Source organism: Corvus hawaiiensis, chromosome 7 (genome assembly GCF_020740725.1).
Source record: "Corvus hawaiiensis isolate bCorHaw1 chromosome 7, bCorHaw1.pri.cur, whole genome shotgun sequence".
Taxonomy (NCBI): Eukaryota; Metazoa; Chordata; class Aves; order Passeriformes; family Corvidae; genus Corvus; species Corvus hawaiiensis.
In genome coordinates, this window is record NC_063219.1 from 23,158,412 (window position 1) to 23,181,037 (window position 22,626).

General features: G+C 38.5%; 1 protein-coding gene and 1 long non-coding RNA gene across 11 annotated transcripts in view; one reads left to right on the forward strand and one right to left on the reverse strand.

The window, feature by feature from the left end:
- The window catches only part of LOC125328246, a 40,922-nt gene extending 36,196 nt beyond the window's left edge, over window positions 1-4,726 (reverse strand). For 2 of the 5 annotated variants that reach the window (XR_007204624.1, XR_007204620.1), the window contains exon 1: window positions 3,169-3,351. This is a non-coding gene — a long non-coding RNA (uncharacterized LOC125328246). Of the gene's footprint in view, window positions 1-2,488; window positions 2,921-3,168; window positions 3,352-4,581 lie in introns of those variants that run through there. The other 3 variants (XR_007204623.1, XR_007204622.1, XR_007204621.1) reach the window with 3 other exon arrangements.
- The window catches only part of KCNH7 (potassium voltage-gated channel subfamily H member 7), a 218,345-nt gene continuing 199,172 nt past the window's right edge, over window positions 3,454-22,626 (forward strand). For 5 of the 6 annotated variants that reach the window (XM_048308541.1, XM_048308545.1, XM_048308544.1 and 2 more), the window contains exons 1-2: window positions 3,454-4,263; window positions 6,250-6,480. In XM_048308541.1, coding sequence (XP_048164498.1) covers window positions 4,188-4,263; window positions 6,250-6,480 — 307 coding nt within the window. In that variant the 5' untranslated portion in view covers window positions 3,454-4,187. The remainder of the gene's footprint in view (window positions 4,264-6,249; window positions 6,481-22,626) is intronic. The other variant, XM_048308548.1, reaches the window with a different exon arrangement.

Genomic DNA, 22,626 nt, shown 5'->3' on the forward strand with positions numbered 1-22,626 from the left:
AAGGAAGGAAGGAAGGAATTCGGAAGGAATTCGGAAGGAAGGAAGGAAGGAAGGAATTCGGAAGGAAGGAAGGAAGGAAGAAAGGAAGGAAGGAATTCGGAAGGAAGGAAGGAATTCGGAAGGAAGGAATTCAGAAGGAAGGAATTCGGAAGGAATTCGGAAGGAAGGAAGGAAGGAAGAAAGGAAGGAAGGAAGGAATTCGGAAGGAATTCGGAAGGAAGGAAGGAATTCGGAAGGAAGGAAGGAAGGAAGGAAGGAAGGAAGGAAGGAAGGAAGGAAGGAAGGAAGGAAGGAAGGAAGGAATTCGGAAGGAACTCGGAAGGAATTCGGAAGGAATTCGGAAGGAAGGAAGGAAGGAAGGAAGGAAGGAAGGAAGGAAGGAAGGAAGGAAGGAAGGATTAACTGTATTTTGCTCCAGTACAAAAAGTGTTTACTCAAATAGGAATGCACTTATAAACTGTGTACAGGAGAGCAAACACAGCACTTTGAAAAGTCGAATATGATAAGAATGCTGGACTAAATCTGTGTCCTTTTTTTCCCACCAAAAATATGAGGGGAAATATGATTAGAGCCATTTGCCCAAAGATATCTTTTCCTGACAATACCAGGTTTAATTGCTAACTGCCAAGATGTTGAAACAAATCAGTAACACGTCTTTAGGCATATACTCGTCTAAATTCTCTTAAGGAACTTGAGAAGGAAGCAGTTAAAAGTGAAAACCTTGTAACCACTATTTCAAAATCAGCTGCTCTCCTTGAGGCCAGGAAATGCCATATATAGTTCTGCTGAGGAGCAGCAGCGCTCGCTGCGGAGCTGTCCTTGGGCTGTGGCGAGGGTGGTGCCACAAGGGCCAATGCCACAAGGGGGCAGAGGACACGGGATCGGCCACGCCGGACGGACTTGAGCTCCGCAGACACTCTCCCTCGGTATTTTGGTCTCTTGCAAAGTTAGCAACTGTACAACTTTACAGATAAAACATATATCTCTATGGCATTCTCCATTTCTTTAATCACACTGGAGACGCATATTTATAATGAATTCAAACTTCCCCACTTGCCTGCATATTTTCCCAATCAAATGCAAATTCTTCCACATTACTTTCTCTGTGTTTGTTGTTAGCTGTCCAATTTTAATATATTTTCCTCTCACACTTTTCTCACTATTGGCTTGCTGCATAAAATTATCAAGCAATATGCACTATGAGTATTAAGCACTCCAAGGGCAATAGATCATCTACAAGACTGCAGGAGTGTAAATCACCACAACAAAAGATTTTCTGATGTCACCTATTGCTCCTGTAGTTATTACAACCCATCATTCTTGTGAATTCATTCCCTGCTAAAAACCACATCTCAGATCTTGTCTTTCAGCAGCAGTTATCTTGCTTTGACTGGGGTTATCTTGATCAGTTCCAAAACAACCAACCAACCAAGGTGGATAAAAAGGGGAAAAAAAGAAGACTCTAATATGCATTCACATAATCAACACCAAAGTTCAAGCTACCATAGGGAGACAGAACAAAAAGGGTTCTCCAGAATCATGGAGTTCTGGTGCCTTCAGTTTTCAGGCAAGCATAGTGTGCCTCTCAAATTTAACATGAAAAGATGGGGCTTCAGTGAAATTTGAATTCTTAAAAGTATTTTATATTTTTTATTTCTTGGTTTTTTTCCAGACAGGCATCTAACCCACTGGACTCTGGACTCTACTGGCCTCTACTTGATCTAGTTTGCTACTAACTGTTAAATACTAGAAGCAAACACTGATTGTTCAGTAAAGGTCACCGTTTTATTGTGATTATTTCTATTGCTGTTATAGAAGTATCAAAGTGACATTTTTACTGTAAAAATGAGAATGGCATCACTGCTGGCCATTATGACTTGACTAGATGCTAGGTGCTATAGAAAGTTAAAATAAATATGGTCCTCTTCACTCTTTCTGCTACTGTCTTTGGGAACTTGAATACATTTTCAGATAAATATATGTTCTTCATTAAGACAAAGAGCAATACGAGAAAAAGTCAACTTGAAGACTCATCCACTGTCCACAGGAAAAGTATTTAAAAATATCTTATGAGATTTTTTTTCTCTAGTGTTTATCAGAATCAAAAAAATGACTTCCAAATATTATTGCAAAAAAGTACGTGGCTGTTTTTCCTTTGATTCATACCTCTGAATATAGAGATTTAAACATTTGCTTCTGGAAATAAGCAATGTCCACTTCCTAAGATTGGTTATGTATCTCATTACATATCACTTAATGTAGCTGAGGCTTTGTAATTAGTATAGAGTCATTAGTGTATGAAGCATAAATACAGTTTATGTATATATAAATTATATTTTCAGACATCATTCACAGTTGTGATCCAGGATGATTCCACTGAGATTAAATTAAACTAGTCCAGAAATGCACCTTCATACTCAACAGACTGTGCCCCACCTCTGATAAATGTAGAGAATGACACACGGTAACAGTGAAACAAAGGCCACACCTGAGAAAAGCTCACGGGAATAAGGAAACACCTGTTCATGCCGTGGAAGAACAGGTGGGAAGCGGTGGTTTGCCGGCTCAATATCCTGTGCTTGTGATTACAAAGACCGGTGCTCAGGTGCCTCTCTTTCTTTGCCCTATGAGTTTATTAAGAAGCCGGCGGTGCTTTGCACTACCCTAGAGATTCCTTTCCAGCATCGCATGGCTGCCCCCCAGCTCCTTCCCCATGTCACCTCGCCGAGCTGTGCTGAACGCACACCGTTCTGCCTGCTGGGTAGCGCAGGAAGCCTTAATTACAGCCTGAAAATAATACCCGCTCCCCCCGGGAGCCTCCCCAGCTATTCCTGTGGGATGGGAGAAGCCGAGAGGATCCAGGTGGGGGAAGGCTGGCGCTCCCGGGGCCCGAGCGCGGGCAGCGGCGCCTTCGTGCGCGCCGGCGAGGCGGCCCCAGCACCACGGCCAGCTCCGAGCGGGCGTCGCGCCCCGACGCGGCCCCGGCCCCGGCCCCGGCCCCGGGGCGGAGCGCGGTCCCGGGCAGCGGCTCAGCGACGGGGCGGCCTCGGCACCCGCTCGGTGCCGCCGCGGCCCGGGCGAGCGCTCCCTGCCGCGTTCAGCCCCCGCACCCGCGGGACCCGGCGCGCCCTCCGCGCTGCTCGCTCGGCCCCGAGCGGAGGCTTGCACCTGCTCGGCAAGCGGGGAGCAGCCTTCGGCGCCGGGGGAATCCCGCTTCCTCCCAGGAGGGGGTCGTGCGGCGAGGGAATGCCCTCGCCTTGGTCACACTGCGGTAGGAGGGGGCAATCCCTTCCACCGGGGAGAGGAAGGATGCCGAGGGCTCCGGTGGTCCCTTCCCCCGCTTCCCCATCGCTCAACATCGACCCCTACTCGCGCCGCCCCCCGCCCCAGACGGGGCGTGTACCAACTTCCCTCCCTCCCCCGGCCCTGCCAGCGCCTGGGGCTCCCCGGCGGGCCACGCTCAGGGGCCGCGAAAGGGCTGGCGGTGCCGGGAGGGCGGGGACGCCGGGGCTACCGGAGGTGGCGGGGCCCCCCCGCCGCCAGCGCCCTCGGTCCCCGCTGACCCCTGCAGCCGCCGCGGCGGGGGACGTGGCACGTCGCGGTGCTGCTGGGGTGTAGCTCATTCCTGATGTCGCTGTTTGTCGCTGAGTTTTGAAGAGATTTATTGGCTGGCTCTTGCTAAACCACGCTTGAGTAATCCGAGCTGCTGCGCGCCGTGGTGAAGCCCGGAGGGGGGGAACGTCACTCCCTCTGGCAGCGGAGCAACATTAGTCTTCCAGCCCTCAAACCACCACTACAGCGTCGGAAACTGCCGGGTCACAGCCATTTGCTTTGGAAAATTGGCGATGTTTGGTGCTAGAGATTGATTACCCTTGTAATCTTTCCCCACCCGCCACCTCCTCCTGCTTACCCCACCCCTACCCGCCCCAGACAATAGCGTCCGAGCTCCTTCAGGAAAAAAAAAAATAGAAAAGAAAGCAAGGAGAGAAAGAAAGAAACTGGGGGATGAATCTGACTCCAATAGGAAAAGCGTGTCTCTAGAAGTGGTGCTAATGGGAAGAGATTTCCGAGCTCCAGAGGACGATGATTTGTCACAAAGGGTAGCTGGCTCGGTGCTTTGGGCTGGAGCTGTGTAGGAGATCCTTGGAGAAGTCATTGTGCACAGAAAACCGAAGACTTGTACAAACATGCCTGTTCGCAGAGGTCATGTGGCACCACAAAATACATTTTTGGGTACAATCATACGAAAATTTGAAGGGCAAAGTAAGTTCTCGCTTTCTATCTATTTTGTTATAGTAGTTTTATTCTGCTTGTGACTAAATGGACAGCAGCTCCAGACTATTTTTAAGTTTGTAGCTTGTAAAGAAAACCCCGGAGGTAAGGAGGGGATCCCTGGCAGAAGTAGCAATGTTTTTGATCTCGAATACAGATTACCAACTTGAATTATTGGCTTGTGGGCTTGGGGCCGGGGGAGACTTGGGAGAGGGACGGGAGGGGTTGGGGCTATTTTCCCCACACTATTTCAAGTTTTTATCATTGACTGTATACGTATTATATAGCTGTAGAAGTTACATCTCTTACCTTCTTCTGAACCAGTGAGATGGCTCTAAAAGCAGAATGTAGGATCTTGCTGTCTGTGCAATATCTAAAAAATAAGCTAGATTTATTATGATGATGATTGTTAATGCTGTTAATTATAATTGCCTTTTCAAATTAAAGCAGAATTTCAGACTTTGATTTAGAGGAAACAGAAAATATGCAGAAGAGTTATTAAAGAGGAAATACTCTCTTACCTTGTTGTCATGACTGCATTTTAATAGAGCTGTCAAATTTCTCTCTTTTGTTTATGTAAGTCTAAAATATCTATCAAACCAGTGCAAATGCATCCTCAGGGAGAGTCTGTGAGATCTTTTCCAATGCAGCAGTTTACTACCTGTCGAGGAGGCTGAAGCTGAAGTGTTTTTTCCTGGCCAGAATTCTAGTTTCCTATTAGCTGTAAGAAGGAACACTTGATGCTTAAAATGAATTTCATTTAGAAGCAGTAGTTTGATATATGTACATTGATTTAAATATTTAGCATAATTTTAGTATCAGCCTGGTATGAATATTTACAGCTAATTCCAGTTCATATACTTCCTTATACTTAAACCCATCTTAGCATTTATAATATTTATATTGTTTGAGAAAAAAATAAAGATAGTGCTGCTCTATATGCTAAGTCAATATTGCTACTCAAAGTTTTTATCTAGTGAAGTGTATATTTTTTGACGGTAATAAAACACCAGGTACTAAATAGGCAAGTGATAGTGAAAGTTCAGCATGATTGAAAGACAGCAGAAAAAGTAAGAATGAAATCTCCAAATATGTCACTGTGTTCAAAGACCATATTTAAAATTTTGAAGACTTGGACTGTTTACTTGGTGTCATGTAAGAAATCTGTTATAAAGCAAGCAACCTCCTAGTGCATTTAAGGAAGTAAAAATTAATGTTATTAGCAGTAAGTGTATCAAAATTGCACATTTATAATTACAATGAGAATAGTGTGTTGTAAAGGTAAACAGAAACAAACCAATAAGAGTTGAAAACTTTTGAAACTTTTTGAGATGAGAGTTTGGGAAAGGAGGATGGATGAAAGCACAGAAGTTCAGTGACATGTGTAAAATGTTTCCAACATAACAATAATTTCCTGTGCCCCCTTTTTTTGTTTCTAGGAACTTCTTTTTCTTCTGTTATTTTCTAGATAGAAGTTTTAAAATACTGACTATAAATTTCCTGTCATTCACCTCAACAAAAATCCATACAGAGTAGATTGAGATGATTGAACCTTACACCAGGAAGTCCTTCACTTGAGTAGAACCCCCTTCCCTGAGGCTCTTCTTCTCCCCAAAAGAAGCTACTAACTTTTCAAGGACTTTCCTGGAGTTGCGACTGACAGGATGGTGCTCATCACTTGGGCTTCATTGAAGCCTGAAACAGACAAAATTTTGAAGTCAAAAAGAGATTTACAGAGACTTGCTGAATGTGGTTTTATTTCCTAAAAAAAAATCTATATTCATCTTTAATGTATTCTAAATTAATTCAAGTTTCTTTAAAAGCTATGGATCAACTTATCTTCATTAAATTACTGAAAATCTCTATATTTCAGGCATTCTCATGAAAAGAAGGGTTGTTCAGCATTCATCCCTTCAATCGACCCTATAAGAAATGTTGAAAGAGTACTAAAAAATGCATGACTTTCTTTTATTGCAGATAAAAAATTCATCATTGCTAATGCTAGAGTGCAGAATTGTGCTATCATCTACTGCAATGATGGGTTCTGTGAGATGACCGGGTTCTCCAGGCCAGATGTCATGCAGAAACCTTGCACCTGTGATTTTCTTCATGGGCCAGAGACCAAAAGACATCATATTGCCCAAATTGCTCAAGCCCTGCTGGGGTCAGAGGAGAGGAAAGTAGAAGTCACCTATTATCACAAAGATGGTAATGTCTGGTTTTATTTTCAAAACTTTTTGTGTGTTTGGTGAGCAGTTGATTGGTAAAAGAAGTGTGTATGTTGTGCTGGCCAGCCCCTTTGCTGGAGGTGGTGTAATTTCTCTGAAGTCCAGTGAAATACATTTGTGTGTATCAGTAAGGGAATCTGCCCTGAGAGTAGTGGGTGTATGGAGTATATCACTGTACGCTCACTCTCCCAGCTGAATGAAGCCAGCACAGTGTTTGCAACTCTGGAATAGAAGTTCTCCTCTTGGTTGGTTTAAAGATGTAAATCATGTAAAGTAATCAGCATAGAGAAAGCCTAACTTGCTTTAAATGCAGTATTTTACCACAAAGTTAAAAGTAGAAAAAACCAGCCTATCATAAAGAAAGCATTCGCTTATAAAGAAAGGGACAAGTCTTTTTCAAAGCTGAAATATTGTGAAGTACTTGCAATTGAACTACCAGTATTGTCCTAGTATTGCCAGAGTCAAAATTCAGGGTTGCCTAGACTATGAACAGTTTCCCTGTTATTCAGTAAAGACTCAATACATGCAGAATGGCTGAATCTGCTGACACTTTTTTTCCTGTTCAGACCACAGAATGAATAAATGTATTTGCGGATTTAAAGATGCATACGCATGAGAAGTAATTATGATACATAATAGTGATATGTAGTGTTTTGTTGTTGGTTGGTTTGTTGTTTTTTTTTAATTGCCCAGAGATATTTACAGAAACACCCATCTTTCAAATGAATTTAAGTAATTGATAATTGTGGTGTACCTTGTTTTGTCTCTTGCTGTGTACACTCTTGGGAGAAGGAAAAGGAAATTCATATTCAAATGCTGAGCTTAAATTAGTTCTGGAGAAGTGCCAGTGTGTTGTTTACATCAATTTTAGAATCACATGCAATGTGCTCTCTCATTTTAAAGTCACAGAGTTAAATCCTGTTCTCAATAATTCTGTTGTTATCTTGGAGCGACTTAAGTAATATTATTTTTAGCTTAGGCTGGTATAATTCAGATAGGACTCAGGCCAACCATTCTACCCACGCTACCAATATTTAAGCATACTCTTCGTAGCAGATTCTCAGTAGAGTCCTTTATTCTTAGATCTGGTTTGGTGGTCTGGAGCAGATTTTGGTCAAGGTTTGTTGTTGTAGCTGTGCCTTGGACGTAGATTTCTCAGGACACTGTGTGTCTTTTACACATCTATCCTGTGTTTGTATTAACTTGGCATGTGTTAAAAATAATACTGCAAAAGGAGAATGTCATTGCTAACTTTCACAGCCATCGGCCTGGAGCACTGTTTTGAGATGTGGTAGTTTAAAAGTCCTAAAGTCTCCCAAAACATTAGGAGGGAGGGAATGGCACTTAAAAATACTGCTTATCTGTCAATTACCAGAGAGAGAGAGAGAGAGAGAGAGATCCTTTTCTAAAATGCTGAATTCTGGCATCATGCAGTACAAACCAAAGTAATACTGTCCATTAAAATTGCTGTATCTTTCATAGTTTAGAATGCTGAGTTACAGATTATTCAGTGTAAACAATCTTATACATAAGAGTTTTCAGTAACTTCACTTCTGTGAGTAGTTTCTTTATTTGCCTCAATATTTTACTTGTCTAAATGTGAACAGGATTTGCCATGTGCACTATATGATCTGCTAAATTTAAACAAACACAGGTGAATCAGGAAAAAATTGTCAAAAGATAGGTCTGACACTCAAATGCATGGCTATCAACTTGATTGTTTGTATATATATAGATTTTTTTTGGTTTGCTCCACCTAATGTTCAATTTATTTTCAAAATGTGATAGAAAATCTGAAGTCTATTTGGTGTCATGAAGTTGAAACTACCCCTATGATGAATGTAATGAATGTTAGTAAACATATTCTATAGTTATTCTAAATAACTCAAAATTATATACCTCACTTTTCATCTTCACTTTTGCAAATTTTCAAATTTGATTTTTCAATACATAGCATATATACATATAGCTATATATAACATAGTCTGTGTATTATAATAATATACAGAATAGTGATACCTAACAAGAACTTCCTCCAAGTTGTGGAACAAAGTAAATATCAACAGTTTTCTAAAAATGTGAGAGTCTAGTGCCTGGTTAGTGGCTTATTTTGCATGTGTTCTGTGACTAAGTATGAGACTTGAGGTAAATTTCAGCAATTTTCAATTTTAGAGGTGAATTCTAGCACAGAAATGTAACTTTCTCCATGTGAGTAACCCAAGTTACTCCAATGAACTATCCACTGCTTAAAAGTTTGATTTGACACTTTATTTCATAGCAAGCCATTGTATAATATTTAACGTAATAATAAGCATATGGAGGAGGAAGACACCTCAAGAAGGTGTGAATTTCTTGAGGTTCCACTGATAGGAGGTTCTGAAGACCATATTACACACTCCTGACTAAATGCCCAGTGAATTGCAAATAAAACCTTACTCCACATCACGCTATCATTTACTCTACATAAGCCACTGATTATATTAAAAATTATTTTACTATTTTGAAGTAAAGCAAAGGTCAGTGGGATCACTTACAAAGCTAACCTGTCATCAGAATTCCAGCAATGCAGATATCAGAAAGGGAATCACTCTATAAATAATGCTTTTTCTTTTTGATTCTAAATACCACCTCATATAATTTTAAAATGTCACAGCTTTGAAGTTCAGCTTAAAAGAAAATTCTTGCTATAGAAAAATGGTGTTGCACACATACATGGGAATTAGGATTCTGATGTTCTTTACTGCTCTGTAGTCTCCTTTTCTCCATGAAAGTGCAAGATCTTGAGTTTTAAACATCTTGATGATGCAAGACTGAAAGCTGCTGTTTGTTCACTGCTTTAATCTTTTGGCCAAATTACACACTCAAAGAAGATGGGACAGAAGGATGGGAAAAAATTTTGTAGCAAGTTGATATTCAGAAAATGGCAGCTGTTTGAATTTACACTGCCTTAAACATGACAGACAGAAGACAGAGTGGTCAAAGGAGAAAAAAATGCTCTGCATCGTGGTTTTATAAAGGAGTAACCAGGATGGAGCCTGTTGCCCTTTTCACTGTGCAGTGTGGGGAGGGTGCAGAGCAGCGTCGAATGCCTGTGATAGCTTTGTGTAACTGTTTAGATGGCCTGCACTTGGGCACCCAGTAGGCCCTGTCCCAACGACACCAGTGCTGTGTCCACAGCAGTTTTTAATATCTGCAGCTAAAAGCCTTACTAGCTACTCTTGGAGTATTTCTATCAGAATTAGACTGTTAATATAGCTTACTTTTGGTTTAAATTTCTTCTTACTCTTTTTCCTTCTAGAAGGGTATCTATGCAATCCAAGCAAAGTTCTAGTTCTCTGTCCTGTTCAAATAGTGCCACAGTAGGCAATTACATAGCTACCAAAAGAATTAATTACTGAGAAAAATGGTTAATGGGAACAGATGGTGCCAAAACTAAAGGTCCAAGAGTACAGGTTCTCATAGCACAAGTAACTCCACAATTGTCACTGGATGTACTCAGGGACTAAAGACACAGTAAATTTCTTTTTTATGTAAATATCCCTTTAAAAAAAGAGGAGTAGATAAACACACACAAGTCACAAGAACTATTATTTTTTAACAGATTTTTTACTGAGGATTGCCCATTAGGCATTAGCATCTGCTTAATTAAAAAATTATACTCTAATATCAAAGCAGTAATAGCATATATTCCTTACTATCTCACAATTCTTTTTTCACTAATCTTATAGCTATATGATCTGAATGATACTTGAAGGCAAGATATTGTTTATACAGGATATCAGTTCTTATTTTAATAAAGTTATTTATGGTGAAAATATTTGACAGCTCTTCCTTTGAGGACTCCATTTTGCAGTTTAAGCCATTATTGCATAAATCATTCTTGACAGATGTAAAATATTGCTTGAGGTGGTAGAGCTGTAAAACTTCTGAGATAAAAAGTATAATTATTTTGGGATTGAGAATGGATATATAATAATCAGAAAGTATTGTACTATACAGCACACATTTTTAGTTCTTACTGTATGCTTTGTGGGCAATGATGGGATATGGCTAAGCTTGCAGATGATACCTGTTAAAGGAAAGTAGGATCATTTAAGCTTAGCCTATATGCATCAGATATTCTAGGGCTGAGAAGAACTGTGGTGGAGTACAGCTTTGAGCAAAGATAAAATCAAGCATTTATTTGCAGAGTGTGTACAAACCTCACAAACTACTTGCCGTTTACCCAGTTTCAAAAAAATAATTTGCTATGACTGACTGCAAATTAAACATATTTGCATTTTCAAAGCACATTTCCAAACAAATATTTTAAGGCCTTTTCTGCTCTTTTTTGAGGATAAGAAAATAAAAATTATGCAAACATACTGACAAAATAAAGTGAAAATGGTATTAAGTGTTCTTAAATAGAAAGATCAGGAGTTCATTTAGACTTCAGTCAGCACAGGCGTTTTACCACCTGTTTGTGTGAACCTACCAGTCAATAAAAAACACAGCTGAAAAGAAAGCTGCTTACATGTGTGTCAAGTCCCCTTAGGTTTGCTCTAGCATGATGGTCAGCAACTGCAGCCTTGACCATAATTTCAGTGCCTTATCTAGAGCTGTTAAGAAAGGTCAATGAATCAAATCTCTCTGATACCCTACTGGTGTAGGACTTCTTGATACAAGAAATACTGTCTGACTGCATTTTGATAAAGAAAGTGTTACCCCCCACAAAAACCTGTCAAAAACCCCTTTCTTAATGCAGGGCTTTTTTCCAGGCATTCTTAAAATAGCCCTTGGAGGGAATCCAGAATGTTACTGAAGGTGTTGAACTATTGGAAATGAATGAGGACATCCATTCTTATGTCTGTAGTGCAGTGTTTCTACCTTAGGCTTTAGTACTTGTTGAGAAAACACCATCCCTTGCCCCATTCAGTAGTGCTGATTTTGCAGCAAGGAGAACCGTCAGCAGTGAGATAATACCTCAGCAATCTCATTTACCCATCCCCATTCTGATACGGCTCCTGTGTCTGCCCAGAACTGTGGGTTACTTCTTATTCACATTTGTAGGATACCTAATGATTATGATAAAGAACCTCTTAGATATCCTAAGAAAGCTTATTTATGGGTCAATTTCACTCCTATTTTTCAACTCCTTGACTTTCCAATATATTCCTTTTTCTTCCCAGGTAAAGATGAATTGATTTTAAATAAGGAGGGGACTTTCATAATGAGAGATAGTATCTGAATAAATAGGGCAATTAAATTGACTTCTAAATTATTCTCTTTGTCAGTGTTTACGGTCAAAAAGGTATGAGTAGATACATATAATTTTAATAAGTAATGAAGAATACAATTGCTATTATTATAGGTACTGCATCTTTAACAGAAAAAAAATCTTAATTTGGAAAAATACATTCTGACAGTTTTGAGTTCCTCCATGGCACAAATAAAAAACCTGCAGGCTAGTGGATCAGGAGTCTTTCATTTCAGTACAGTGTTAAGACAGAACTCTTCTTCCACTGGACTTCCATAGCACAATTTAATGTCAGGATTCAGAATGTCACAGGGCCAACCTATACCAGTCAAGGGGCCCAAATTTCCCTAGTCTGATCTGAAAAGAAAAAAATGATTGCTGACTTTCAAAAAGTGTGCTGTAGTGGTAAGAAAGGTGACACATTCTAGAGTGAAATGGTACTATAAGGTTATGATATGATACACATACTCAAAAGAGTTTCATTTTTTAATTAGGCATTCCCGACAAAATTTTTTATCTGATTTGAATATGCTCCTTTTAGTGAAAGCTATTTTGGTTTTGGGTTATGAGACAAAAAGAACAGATGCTGTCAGTCTATTTTTGGTGTGGTTTCACATGATTTATTGTGTCCTCTTTCCATCTTCATCGTGCATCCTTTCTAATGTTACATTATGAGAAGAGAGTTATTGCATACTCCTAATTCATGTTATTGATTGGTTCTTTCCCTTTGCCACTGAATTGGCCCATGTATCAAAAAGAGATGCAGAGAGAAAATCAGACATCATACCTTGCAATAGACATGGGGGAAGAGCCACTGCTTTTCTAATAGCAGCCTTTTGCATATTTGATATGAAACAAATTTCCAAACTTGGCACTTTGAGTAACACCAATGTTGACATCAGTGCTGTTCCCTCTGGTTCCAAGCAGTGGAAAGAGGACAGTGGTGTGGGTTAGATTTTATGTTAGTGGTTTCAAGTCCGGTTTTAAAGTGTTTCCTACTTATGTGACTTAGCGTATGACTCAGTCTATGTGCTAGGTAACTCTTCCCTAGTATGGAAAAAGCTTAATCAGGCAATATAGGATTCAGAGTAGCAAGACAAAGCTGACTATGGAAATTGCTAATTGACTCTGGAAACCGCATATCTCAAAAGCAATCAGAACTGTAGCTGTGAACCTCAGTCCAGGCAGAGCGGATAAATGACAATGACAGTGGGGTATTGTGGCTCTGTAGTTACTAGCTCGTTTCACATTGTCTGCAACTCTGAAAGTTCACATCTCTGAGGCGGGAACTATTTGTCTTATGATTTTGTACAGCCTGAACTTTTTAGTCTGGTATACTGGGGTTTTTTTAAAGGAAGTAACATACATATTTGAATAATTTCTTGGATATTAAACTGAAATTTCATTTTGAAAGCAGAATTATAGTCATAACTAGTTAAAAATACTTTTTGACCTCCAGAATTTCCACAGATACTCAGTTTTAAGCTTCCTCACCAACTTTCTCAATACAGCCTTTTCATTTCTAATTTCCTTAATTCTTTACTACTAAAACCACAGTGAAATCTCATCAGGAAAGATCACCACAAAGGATACCAAAATTCAATCTGAAAAAATGTCAGAGTAAACAGTGTAAAGGGAAGGTCTTGTCTTTTTCTGTTTCATTAACTGGATTCCAGTTATAGATCTTATTATACCTAGTTTTGATACTGCCTTCAATTATAGCATTGAAATGTTATCCACACAAAGAGTATAGTCCGGCTTATCTGTTAGCAAAGAGCCATCATATCATGAAAACCTAAAGATAGTATTTAAGTGTCAACATTATTAACTATTTCATTACTGATAGTGAGTGGAAATGACCAGAAGAAAGCATAGGCCAGAAATCACAGCTGCATTCAGTACTTGCCTACCTGCTGAAATTTCTTGTTTTCCTGTCCTTGTTCCTCCATAATAGCACAGTCAATAAAAATATTTTCTCTTACATTTTGCCATTACCTCATTTAAATCTCTGATTTGTCAAATTAGACTGCAGTGGAAACCAGAAGGTCTAATGGTCTAAATGGCCTAAATGGTCAGTTCAGAGAAGCACAACAACCAGTTTTCCTCAAATACTAGGAAATTAGATCTATCACAAAATCTGAATACTGATCCTTGACAGCTTATGAAATCTTGGCCTTTTTTTGAGCAAATGCACAGGACTATATGGCAACTGATTGTTTCTGTGGCCAGAAACACTCCTCCTAAAGGTCTGACAGCAAGATATCGATACCTACTGACACAGGACTTAGCTTGTACACCAACAGCTTTCATAGAATTAAATTGCAAAGTTTAAGTTTTGTAACACTAAGGAATCCTGATCTTTAGGCATTGGAGCACTGCTCGTACAGACACAGAGTATATCTTTGCTAATTAGTTTTAGCTGGATCTCTGTTGCTGCATAAAAAGACAACAAATTATGAAGAAGACATGCAAAACACAGACAAAACTTTCCTCCATTTTTATCCACACGATAGGCAGAGAGAACTTCAGAACAAGGTCTTATACCTAGGCTGCTTGAAAAGCTGTTAATCATCACATAAATGTGTTTCATCACTAACATGCATGTGCTACAGCACTTACTCCCAGCTGTTCTCAGACTTTGGCGTCTGTGCCCTTTTGAGATTATTTCTTAGAGCATTATTGGCTGATTTTCATTCAAATCAATGCAAGTGTATCTCTGAAAATAGCTTGCAAATTTCCTCCTTTCAAAACTCATTTATGCCAATCTGCTTTACTCCTTCCTCTCTGGGAAAAAATGCCAGATAATCTCATTAGTATTTTGTGTTTATGGCATTTCTTTTTATACTTTTAAAAGAACATGAAACTCGGTAGTCCATAAATCCTATTGTCATGGTATTTAAGGTAAAATACTGTTGCAATTCTGTCTACTTGCTTTAAAAATGTCTTCCAATTCAGAAAGAAAGAAAGAAAACCTAAAGTCCGTGCCATTTTAAATAGTGAAAATAAAAGAAAGGAAAATGTGTTCAATTTTTTTCATTTTAAGTGCCCAGTGTTATTTTTGCTTGATAAAATATACCAGTAATCAATTTAACACCAAAGTCTATCCAACAGGAAAAACAACACTTCCCAGAAGGACTATTTCCAGAGTCATGGACAACATAACCATATTATGTGAGAGAGTAGTAGCAGCCTTGAAGTACAAAACTATCTATAAATCAACATCTGAGCCTTCTGTGTGAATTAATGGAGCAGGTCACAAACTTGTATGAAAGCTTATGTATAATGTCAGTCCTGAGCCAGGCCATGCTAGTTCACCATTCAGAGCATCCTTTGCAGAGCATCCTTAGTCTTTCTGTAAGTTACACTGTTTATGGCAACAAAAATGTGGGTACATAATGCACAGAAGCATCTTTAGTGTTTTACTCACAGAGTTTTAAAGAAAAGTTTTGTAGAGGGATAAAGAAGAGTTTGAGTACTGTTTGTGGATAACCACAAAACGTAATAAAACCGTGTTCCTCTTTATCCTGAAACTTGCAAATCACTTCTCATGTCAGTATTAGAAGTAGGATCTAACAATGCTCCCAAATGCCTAAAAAGTTAATTAAAAACTACTCACTGCTACTGCAGCTACAAGCAGAATTAGTGTCTGATTTGTGTGATGTTTGTAGATCAGGAGCTGGGTGCACGTGGCTTCCCCCTCCTATGTTCACGGTAACTTAAAGAAGGGAAAAGAGGAAGGAATGCATGTTTCACAGACAGCTCTTCTTCCTAGCTGATGGGTATGCAAGGCTATTTTGTAGAAACAGCTACGCAAACTAAGAACATTACAGCTAAGGGAGCTATTCCATAGACCATGCAGATCTCTTTACATGCATTTCTGGTTGTCTTTTGACCTCATTTGTAAAAAACCAGATCCTGCAGTAGCAGAATTACCAGTAGCATCACTGTCTCTGCAGAACTTGACATTTGCAAAACATAATTATTAGCCCAACAAATACATTGTGTGGCTGCTTGCATTTCAAACATAATCTCTTTAACATCTGAATGTGCAAGAGCATTTGTCCCTGCTTTGTGGGAATAGATTGAATTGTTTCCTTCTAAAATAATATTTAATTCTTAATCCTTTTTCACCTTGGGATCATTTTCCTGTAAATAAAAAACAAAAAAAAATAAGATTTTATTTTCACTTTCTGAGGAGTATCTGAAGAAAAGATGTCAACTCATTTTTGAAATTATGGAGAAAAAATTCTACACATTTAATCTCAACTGTTACTGGAAAGTAGATTATCTAAATGTTGGGGAGGGGTGTGGCCAATTGCCCCTTAGATCTCACAGGCACTAAAATATCAGATATAGCTAAGTTATTGTAGCTATGAAGAGCACACTGAGGTTCAGTTACTGCAAGAGAAATCACTGACCTGAAGTTTTACATGGAAAATCAAATTTAGGACTAGATTTTCAATTATTTGTATATATTATAATATATGCTATAGAAGTGCATTTCTTCTTCTCAAAAGGTTTGAAAATCACCTGCCAAAATGACCTCCTACCCCATCATAGAATACAAACTGTTATTCTATAGTTCACAACAGTTTTGCTAATAAAGCATTTTCTTCTTAAATACATTCAATCACAGGAAGTTTGAACTGAACAGCAAATTAAAGTGGCTCCTAATGAGCTGACTGACTAATGTAGTCTTTTACCTCAAAAGATGTATTATTCTGGAAAAGCTCACCGTTCCAAACCATCCTTCTCTACTGCATTTTTGCACTAACCTCTTCTCTTTTCCAATACAGTACACCAAAGTTTCATTGTAACATTTCCCAGTGTACATATATATAAAAATGCCACAGAAAAGCCCCAAAATGATCAAGTCTAAAAAATGGATAACAGAGTGAAAGTATAAAATATATTCAACAGGGGATAGGATAGTTCTGTAAAACTACCTTTAATAGGAATTGCATTTAATAGGGATTATTCTTATATGAGCCTCTCAGACTACAGGTCAGGTCCAAGACAACACCCTAGGTAGTGCAGTTGGGTACATGTCTGTCCTGTCATAATAAACAATAATTTCCAGAGAAATGACTTCTTCTTGTAGAGAGGACACACATGACCCTGAAGTGCCAGAATGGGGTTAGAGACAGCTGGGGGTTGTACTGAATGGCAAAAGTGTCCAAACGGTGTCCTTCTCTTGACATAGGGTTAAAAGAACACAAAGGTGGAATCAAGTCCTCTGTCAGCTTCAGCCCTCAATTTTTCCAAATCTGATACAGAAAATAGAGCTGCCAAATAAATGACAAAGAAAAAATTCAGGGGGCGTGGTTAAGAAAGTCCAGTGGCTGCTAAGCTCATGCTTTTTTCAAACAGAAAAAAATTATCATTTCCCTGTCTCACACTGAACTTTGTTGTGATAATCATAGCACTTATTCAGGTGCTACCACAAATCAGTCATACAGAGGCTGTACATTATTATTTCAAAAAAAGCAAAATTTACCTAAGTATTATTTGTTTTTAACTGTTGCTGCATGTATTATGCAACAAACAGGGCTTTATTTCCTCCTCAAAACAAAAAACTTCCACTTTTCAAACAATCAAAGGATTGAAATTTTATCAGACTCCAGCTTGATTCAGCTTTTTAGGTGTCTATAATGGATTCTGATCTTCATGATCCTGAATACTTGTGAGATCTACGTAAAGTTACCAATGGAAAAAATTACATTTCTGCAGGATATAATACATCTGTTTAGATTCAACTAACATCTCTCTAAAATTTATTATTGACCAGGGATATCCTCATAACCTAGTTTAGATTGTAACTTTTTCCTCTTCTGGACTTCAGTCTTTGTTTGTATCTTGTTTTTTAGAAAGTGGCACAATCTGTATGACAAATAATGCTTTGTTTCACATGGGAATCATTAAATAGCAATCACTCAGATGTATTTGCTTTCCGAAGGCATTCTGTTGGCATGGCATATACTCTAATATGTAGCATTTTACCACTCCAGTATAGCAGAGAATCCTTTTCTTAGATTGGTCTTTTATAACCATCATATTTTCATAGAATCCTGAAGCATTTAGGTCAGGAGGAAACCTGGGAAGTCGTCCAGTCTCCTGCCGAAAGCAGGAGCAACCCAGAATTCAGAGTAGATTGCTTAGGACTTGTCCGATTGGATGCCAGGAAGGAGTCTCTCTGGGCAACCTGTCCCAGTACCCTCATGTTGAAACTGGTTTTTCTTTATACCAATTTAAAGCATTGTCTATCATTCTTTTGCTATGTACCTCAATAAAAACCTGCCTCCATCTCCTGGTAATTTCCTCACATCTATTGAAAGACTGTTATTAAGTTCCTCAGAGCTGTCTCTACTCTAGGGTCACAGCCAAGGCCAATTTTCTCAACCACTCCTCAAAGGACATGTGCACTAAGTCCACATACATCTTGGTGGCCTCTGCTGACCTCATTTATCAGCATTTCTCTTGTACTAGGGTTCCAAAGCTGGATTAATTATTCCAGGTGTGATCAACTGAGTACTGAGTAAAGGGGAAGTATCACTTTCCTCAATCTACTGGCAAAGCTCCTGATGGTACAACCTGGTATGCTTTATCCTGGACACAGCTGGACTCAAATTCCTCAACAGATCACTGTCTCAGTCCTCTTCCACTACCTCAAGATTCAAACCTTTCCCAGACTGAGGTGGTTAATGTTTAAGGTACATCAGCTTATCTGCATCCGCTGCCTCTAAGTCACCCTCCCCACTCATCAGCAGACTCAAGTTATACTTGTTCATTCTTTTACTGCTAACATACTAGAAACACAAGCTCTTCTTGTTGCCCTTGATATCCCAGGAGTTTCAAATCTAGCTCAGCCTTTCCTTTTCCGAAACGATCCCAGCACACCTGGGCAGTGTTTCAGTATTCCTCTCCTGTAGCCTGCCCTTGCTCCCACCTCTTTGAAGTATAATTTTTGTTGGGAGTGCTTGTTTTTTTTTTCACTGGAGCTCAGTCATGAGTTTTCTGCTGAGCCAACTGGTATTTGAATACATTTACTAATTTTTCAGGGTATTTGAATGAACTGCTATGATGCTTGAGAAAGCATTTGAGCTATACCCTCTGTGATGCTTGAAGAACTGATGAATTAGACAACATACTTCTTTCATTTTTCCTCTCAATTCAGTAATCCATATGTGGATATTTTACATATATTTTATTATACTAAGTGCCATCTGTGCTACTTTTATACATTACTCTTAACTTTTTCTTCAATGGTTCAGTATCATGTGAAGTTTTAGACATTAAATTTTACATAACTTAGATACACTTATTCATGCATTAGGAAATCATTTTACATTACTCATTAAAGATGGTTGAAATTGCTACCTAGGTATTTTTTGATGGAAGACCTTTTGTAATATCATAACTGATGTGCTACATTGTATAAATTCCATGTTGGTACACATTTTGTTACGAAGAATTCAGTATTTTCCTGTAACAGAGGCCAGTTTGCCTGGCTGTTAGGCAGTTGCCTGGTTTTCTTTGGCAGATTTTTTATAGAAAAGTGTTTGAGTTTAGAAGAAAACAAACATCCTGATGCTTATTTTGCTGTGGAGTACAGTCATCCAAACCAGCTTAATGCTAAAGAAAGTTGCGATGGCGTACTTCTAAGTTTTAGAAGCAGCTGATCAATTGTCTTACTCTAGGAGATAAATGCAACTGCACTGGCAACTAACCAGTGTCCCTGGTACACATTATTGAGCACTTCATGCTCATCATTAAAGATATGAAAAAATCAGATCTTCTGAGAGAGAAATATTTTTCACACTGTCTAATTTCAGGGACTTTAAGTAGTGAGGTAACATGATTGAAAAACTGTCTTATCTCAGAAGAAAAAGTTTGTTGCTAACATTTCCTTATCTAGGTCCTGCAAAAGACATTTTCTTCTCCATTTCTCTTCTGCGACTTTTAATTTCACATTTTCTTCAAAAAATGATAGATTTGTCCTATACTCTTTCTTCCAGGTTAGTGACTAAGGGAGATAGAAGTCTGCTGTTTTCTTCAAGGGTTAATACTGGCTTTTTCCTTTAGGACAATGCCAGCTACCCTTCTCCTACCCTGTGGGACACCACAATCAGTATGGAAGTGTGTTACCTCCTCAGGAGCTCAGCACATCTGCCTGCTGGCACTGATGGCACCCAGTGTCCTGCTGGAGCTGGCCCCTAACACAGAGCACAGCAGCAGAACATCGGGAATCCTACACTTTGTGTGCCACTGCAGGGATGTCAGACCCATGGGTTTAAGCAGTACCTCTTCAAATACCCACCATTTAGGGATGCGATTCCATCTGAGGATATTAAAAAAGATAACTGAGACATAATCCTACTTGTTTAAGTCACCCCAGCTGGGGAGCCTGACAGCCTATTGCGATTTGTAACCCATTTCATATTTCCTTTATCTATAGACAAGGACTGTTAAACAAGCACAATGTGACAAAGCATATTTAATGAATATTATTAATGATGAATTCAATTGCTGCTTGAAGGTGCTGATAAGCTTCATCAAATACACTTCCACTGACTAAACCAGCACTGACAATATTTTTAATTTTATTACTAAAATAATTTTTCTCCATATTGCATACATATTTAACACTTGCAGATCTCTCTGTTTCATGCTGGATTTTACTTTTAATCATACTAATGTGATGTTTAAAAGTTCATCAAACCTGCTTTACTAACTGCCTAATAGGAACTGTCTTTTACTCTCTTCTCATGCGACAGATAAAAGCATCTTGAGGGTATACAGCAGCAGTTCCTGGCATTACATTTGAAATGCTGGCTGGTTGCCCCTACATCAGTTAATTTGTTGATGCAGGAGAGAACACATCTAAAATATGCATTAAAATATAGTATTATGCAAGGGTTTTTCAATTTGTAACTTTTTATTTAAGTGTGGTTTTATTTCAGCTCAGATGCAAAGCCATTCCTATGTCTAAGGCAGTCGGTGAGGGATTTACAGACTGATGTTTTATTTGCACCCATTTCTGCGTGTAAACGATACAGTGTAGTGTTCAGGGTAGCTACTTGTATGTGCTTTATTTCTGCACAGGGTTAATTTAGTGTGCGTAGTACTGGGACGTGTGCCTTAGTTTTAATTTAAAGGAATGAGATTATACAAATAATTTCTCATTCTTGGACTGGACCAAATATTCCTTGTCAGATTGCCCATGACAAGCCAATTGCAAATGTTGACTTGTTTTTGTCAAGAACGGTTAAAGATACTTGGCCCTACAAGGCTCGACTAAAGTCAGAATGTGAGCAAGAGCCAAAAGGATGGCTTTTCTATCCTTGTTTCTGATATTGTGTTTTTCAGAGAAACACAGTTATCTTTACACACAGGTATTACAAAACAACTTTACTTTGTGAATAACATAACTTTCAAAACTCTGTTTACATCCCATTTATTTATGATCTTTATCTAGAAACAAAAGAAATGTAAACGAAACCTTCCAAAGAAATTGAGTTTCATTTCTAAGGTTTTTGAATAACTGAAAAGATTTTATTTTTTTACCTGGATTTGAAATGCTTGAAAATATTCAGTAGTTACATATTTGATAAAGGCTTTACAAATATATGCTTTTTTGCAACTCTTTTGAACAGATCACCTTTTTAATGATCAGCAAGGCATTGTTTTTTAGATACACAATATATTATAATGTACAGTTTGCAATCAATTATGAGAGCAAAATAGCATGCAGGTATTTTAAAACTGAAGTATTTTCATACTAACTTCAGCCCTAATATGTAGGGTTATGGCATATTTATTCTTTGAAATTACATTTTTAATTCTGGTACCCAAAATAGTCATAGGAAATTTTAGAGATCAGGGCAGTGAGTTCAACCACCGAACTGCCCAGATCTATTGGCTGGGGAAAAAAAATGGTCTTATTTTAAAAAAGTGTTAAAGCTAAACACTTTTAAAGTGTTAAAGCTAAATAGAAGCCTTTTTTGAGTACAGGATTGACAATTCCATTAAGTCTACCTAAACAGCCTTTCTGAAGTGCAACAAAAAGGGTAAGCAGAACCTCTGTCTAAAGAGGTACCTTGCATCACGTCAAACTGCTTTTTCTAAAGCCTGCAATGGTAAATTCAGCTTTCCTTTCAATATTTTAGGCAGTATAGAGGCCTTCATGCATATCTTTGTTGGAGTTTGATAGCGTTTTACATTTTACAGGAATAAAATACCAGAAATGTATGTGATGCTGAACTGAGATCAGCAATCAAAGTTAACATTCTATCTCTGAGATACTATCTGTAAAGGAAACTTTCCGAAAGGAATTGAAGAATTGTAAAGAAAGTTCATTATTACCTGTTGTGGACATATCATCTATATATTGTAAAAGAAAAAAAAAAATTACTAAAGAAAAGCCAAACAATCAAACAAGCAAAAAACCAAAACCCAAAAACAAAATGAAAGGTTTTGGAGTCTGTCTTGTACTACCAATACTTTGAGCAAACTGATAATATTCTTATGCAACAGCAGTGTACAAAGGAAAACTTTGCTAGGATTGAATCAAGTTAAAATCTGTTTTAGTTGTGCCAAGTGTATCAGTCTTCAATCAGTGATGGTCAAATCAAAACTATTTTGAGAAATTTTAGACTCTCAGGGCTACAGTCCTAGGGTCCCTGAGAAGTCTGAGTTTAAGCAAGTGAGAGACAAGCATGCAAAAACCTGCTGAAGAGGTGTCCCATTAGCTCCATGCATAAAGCTCATTTCACCTTTAATATTACTGTAACTTTCAGTGGGGAGAAGAAGGGAAATGTGAATTCTCAAGAGTACCTAGAATTACATTTTTTCTTCTATTGAAATTATCCTTCAACTCAAGTAAAGCATCTG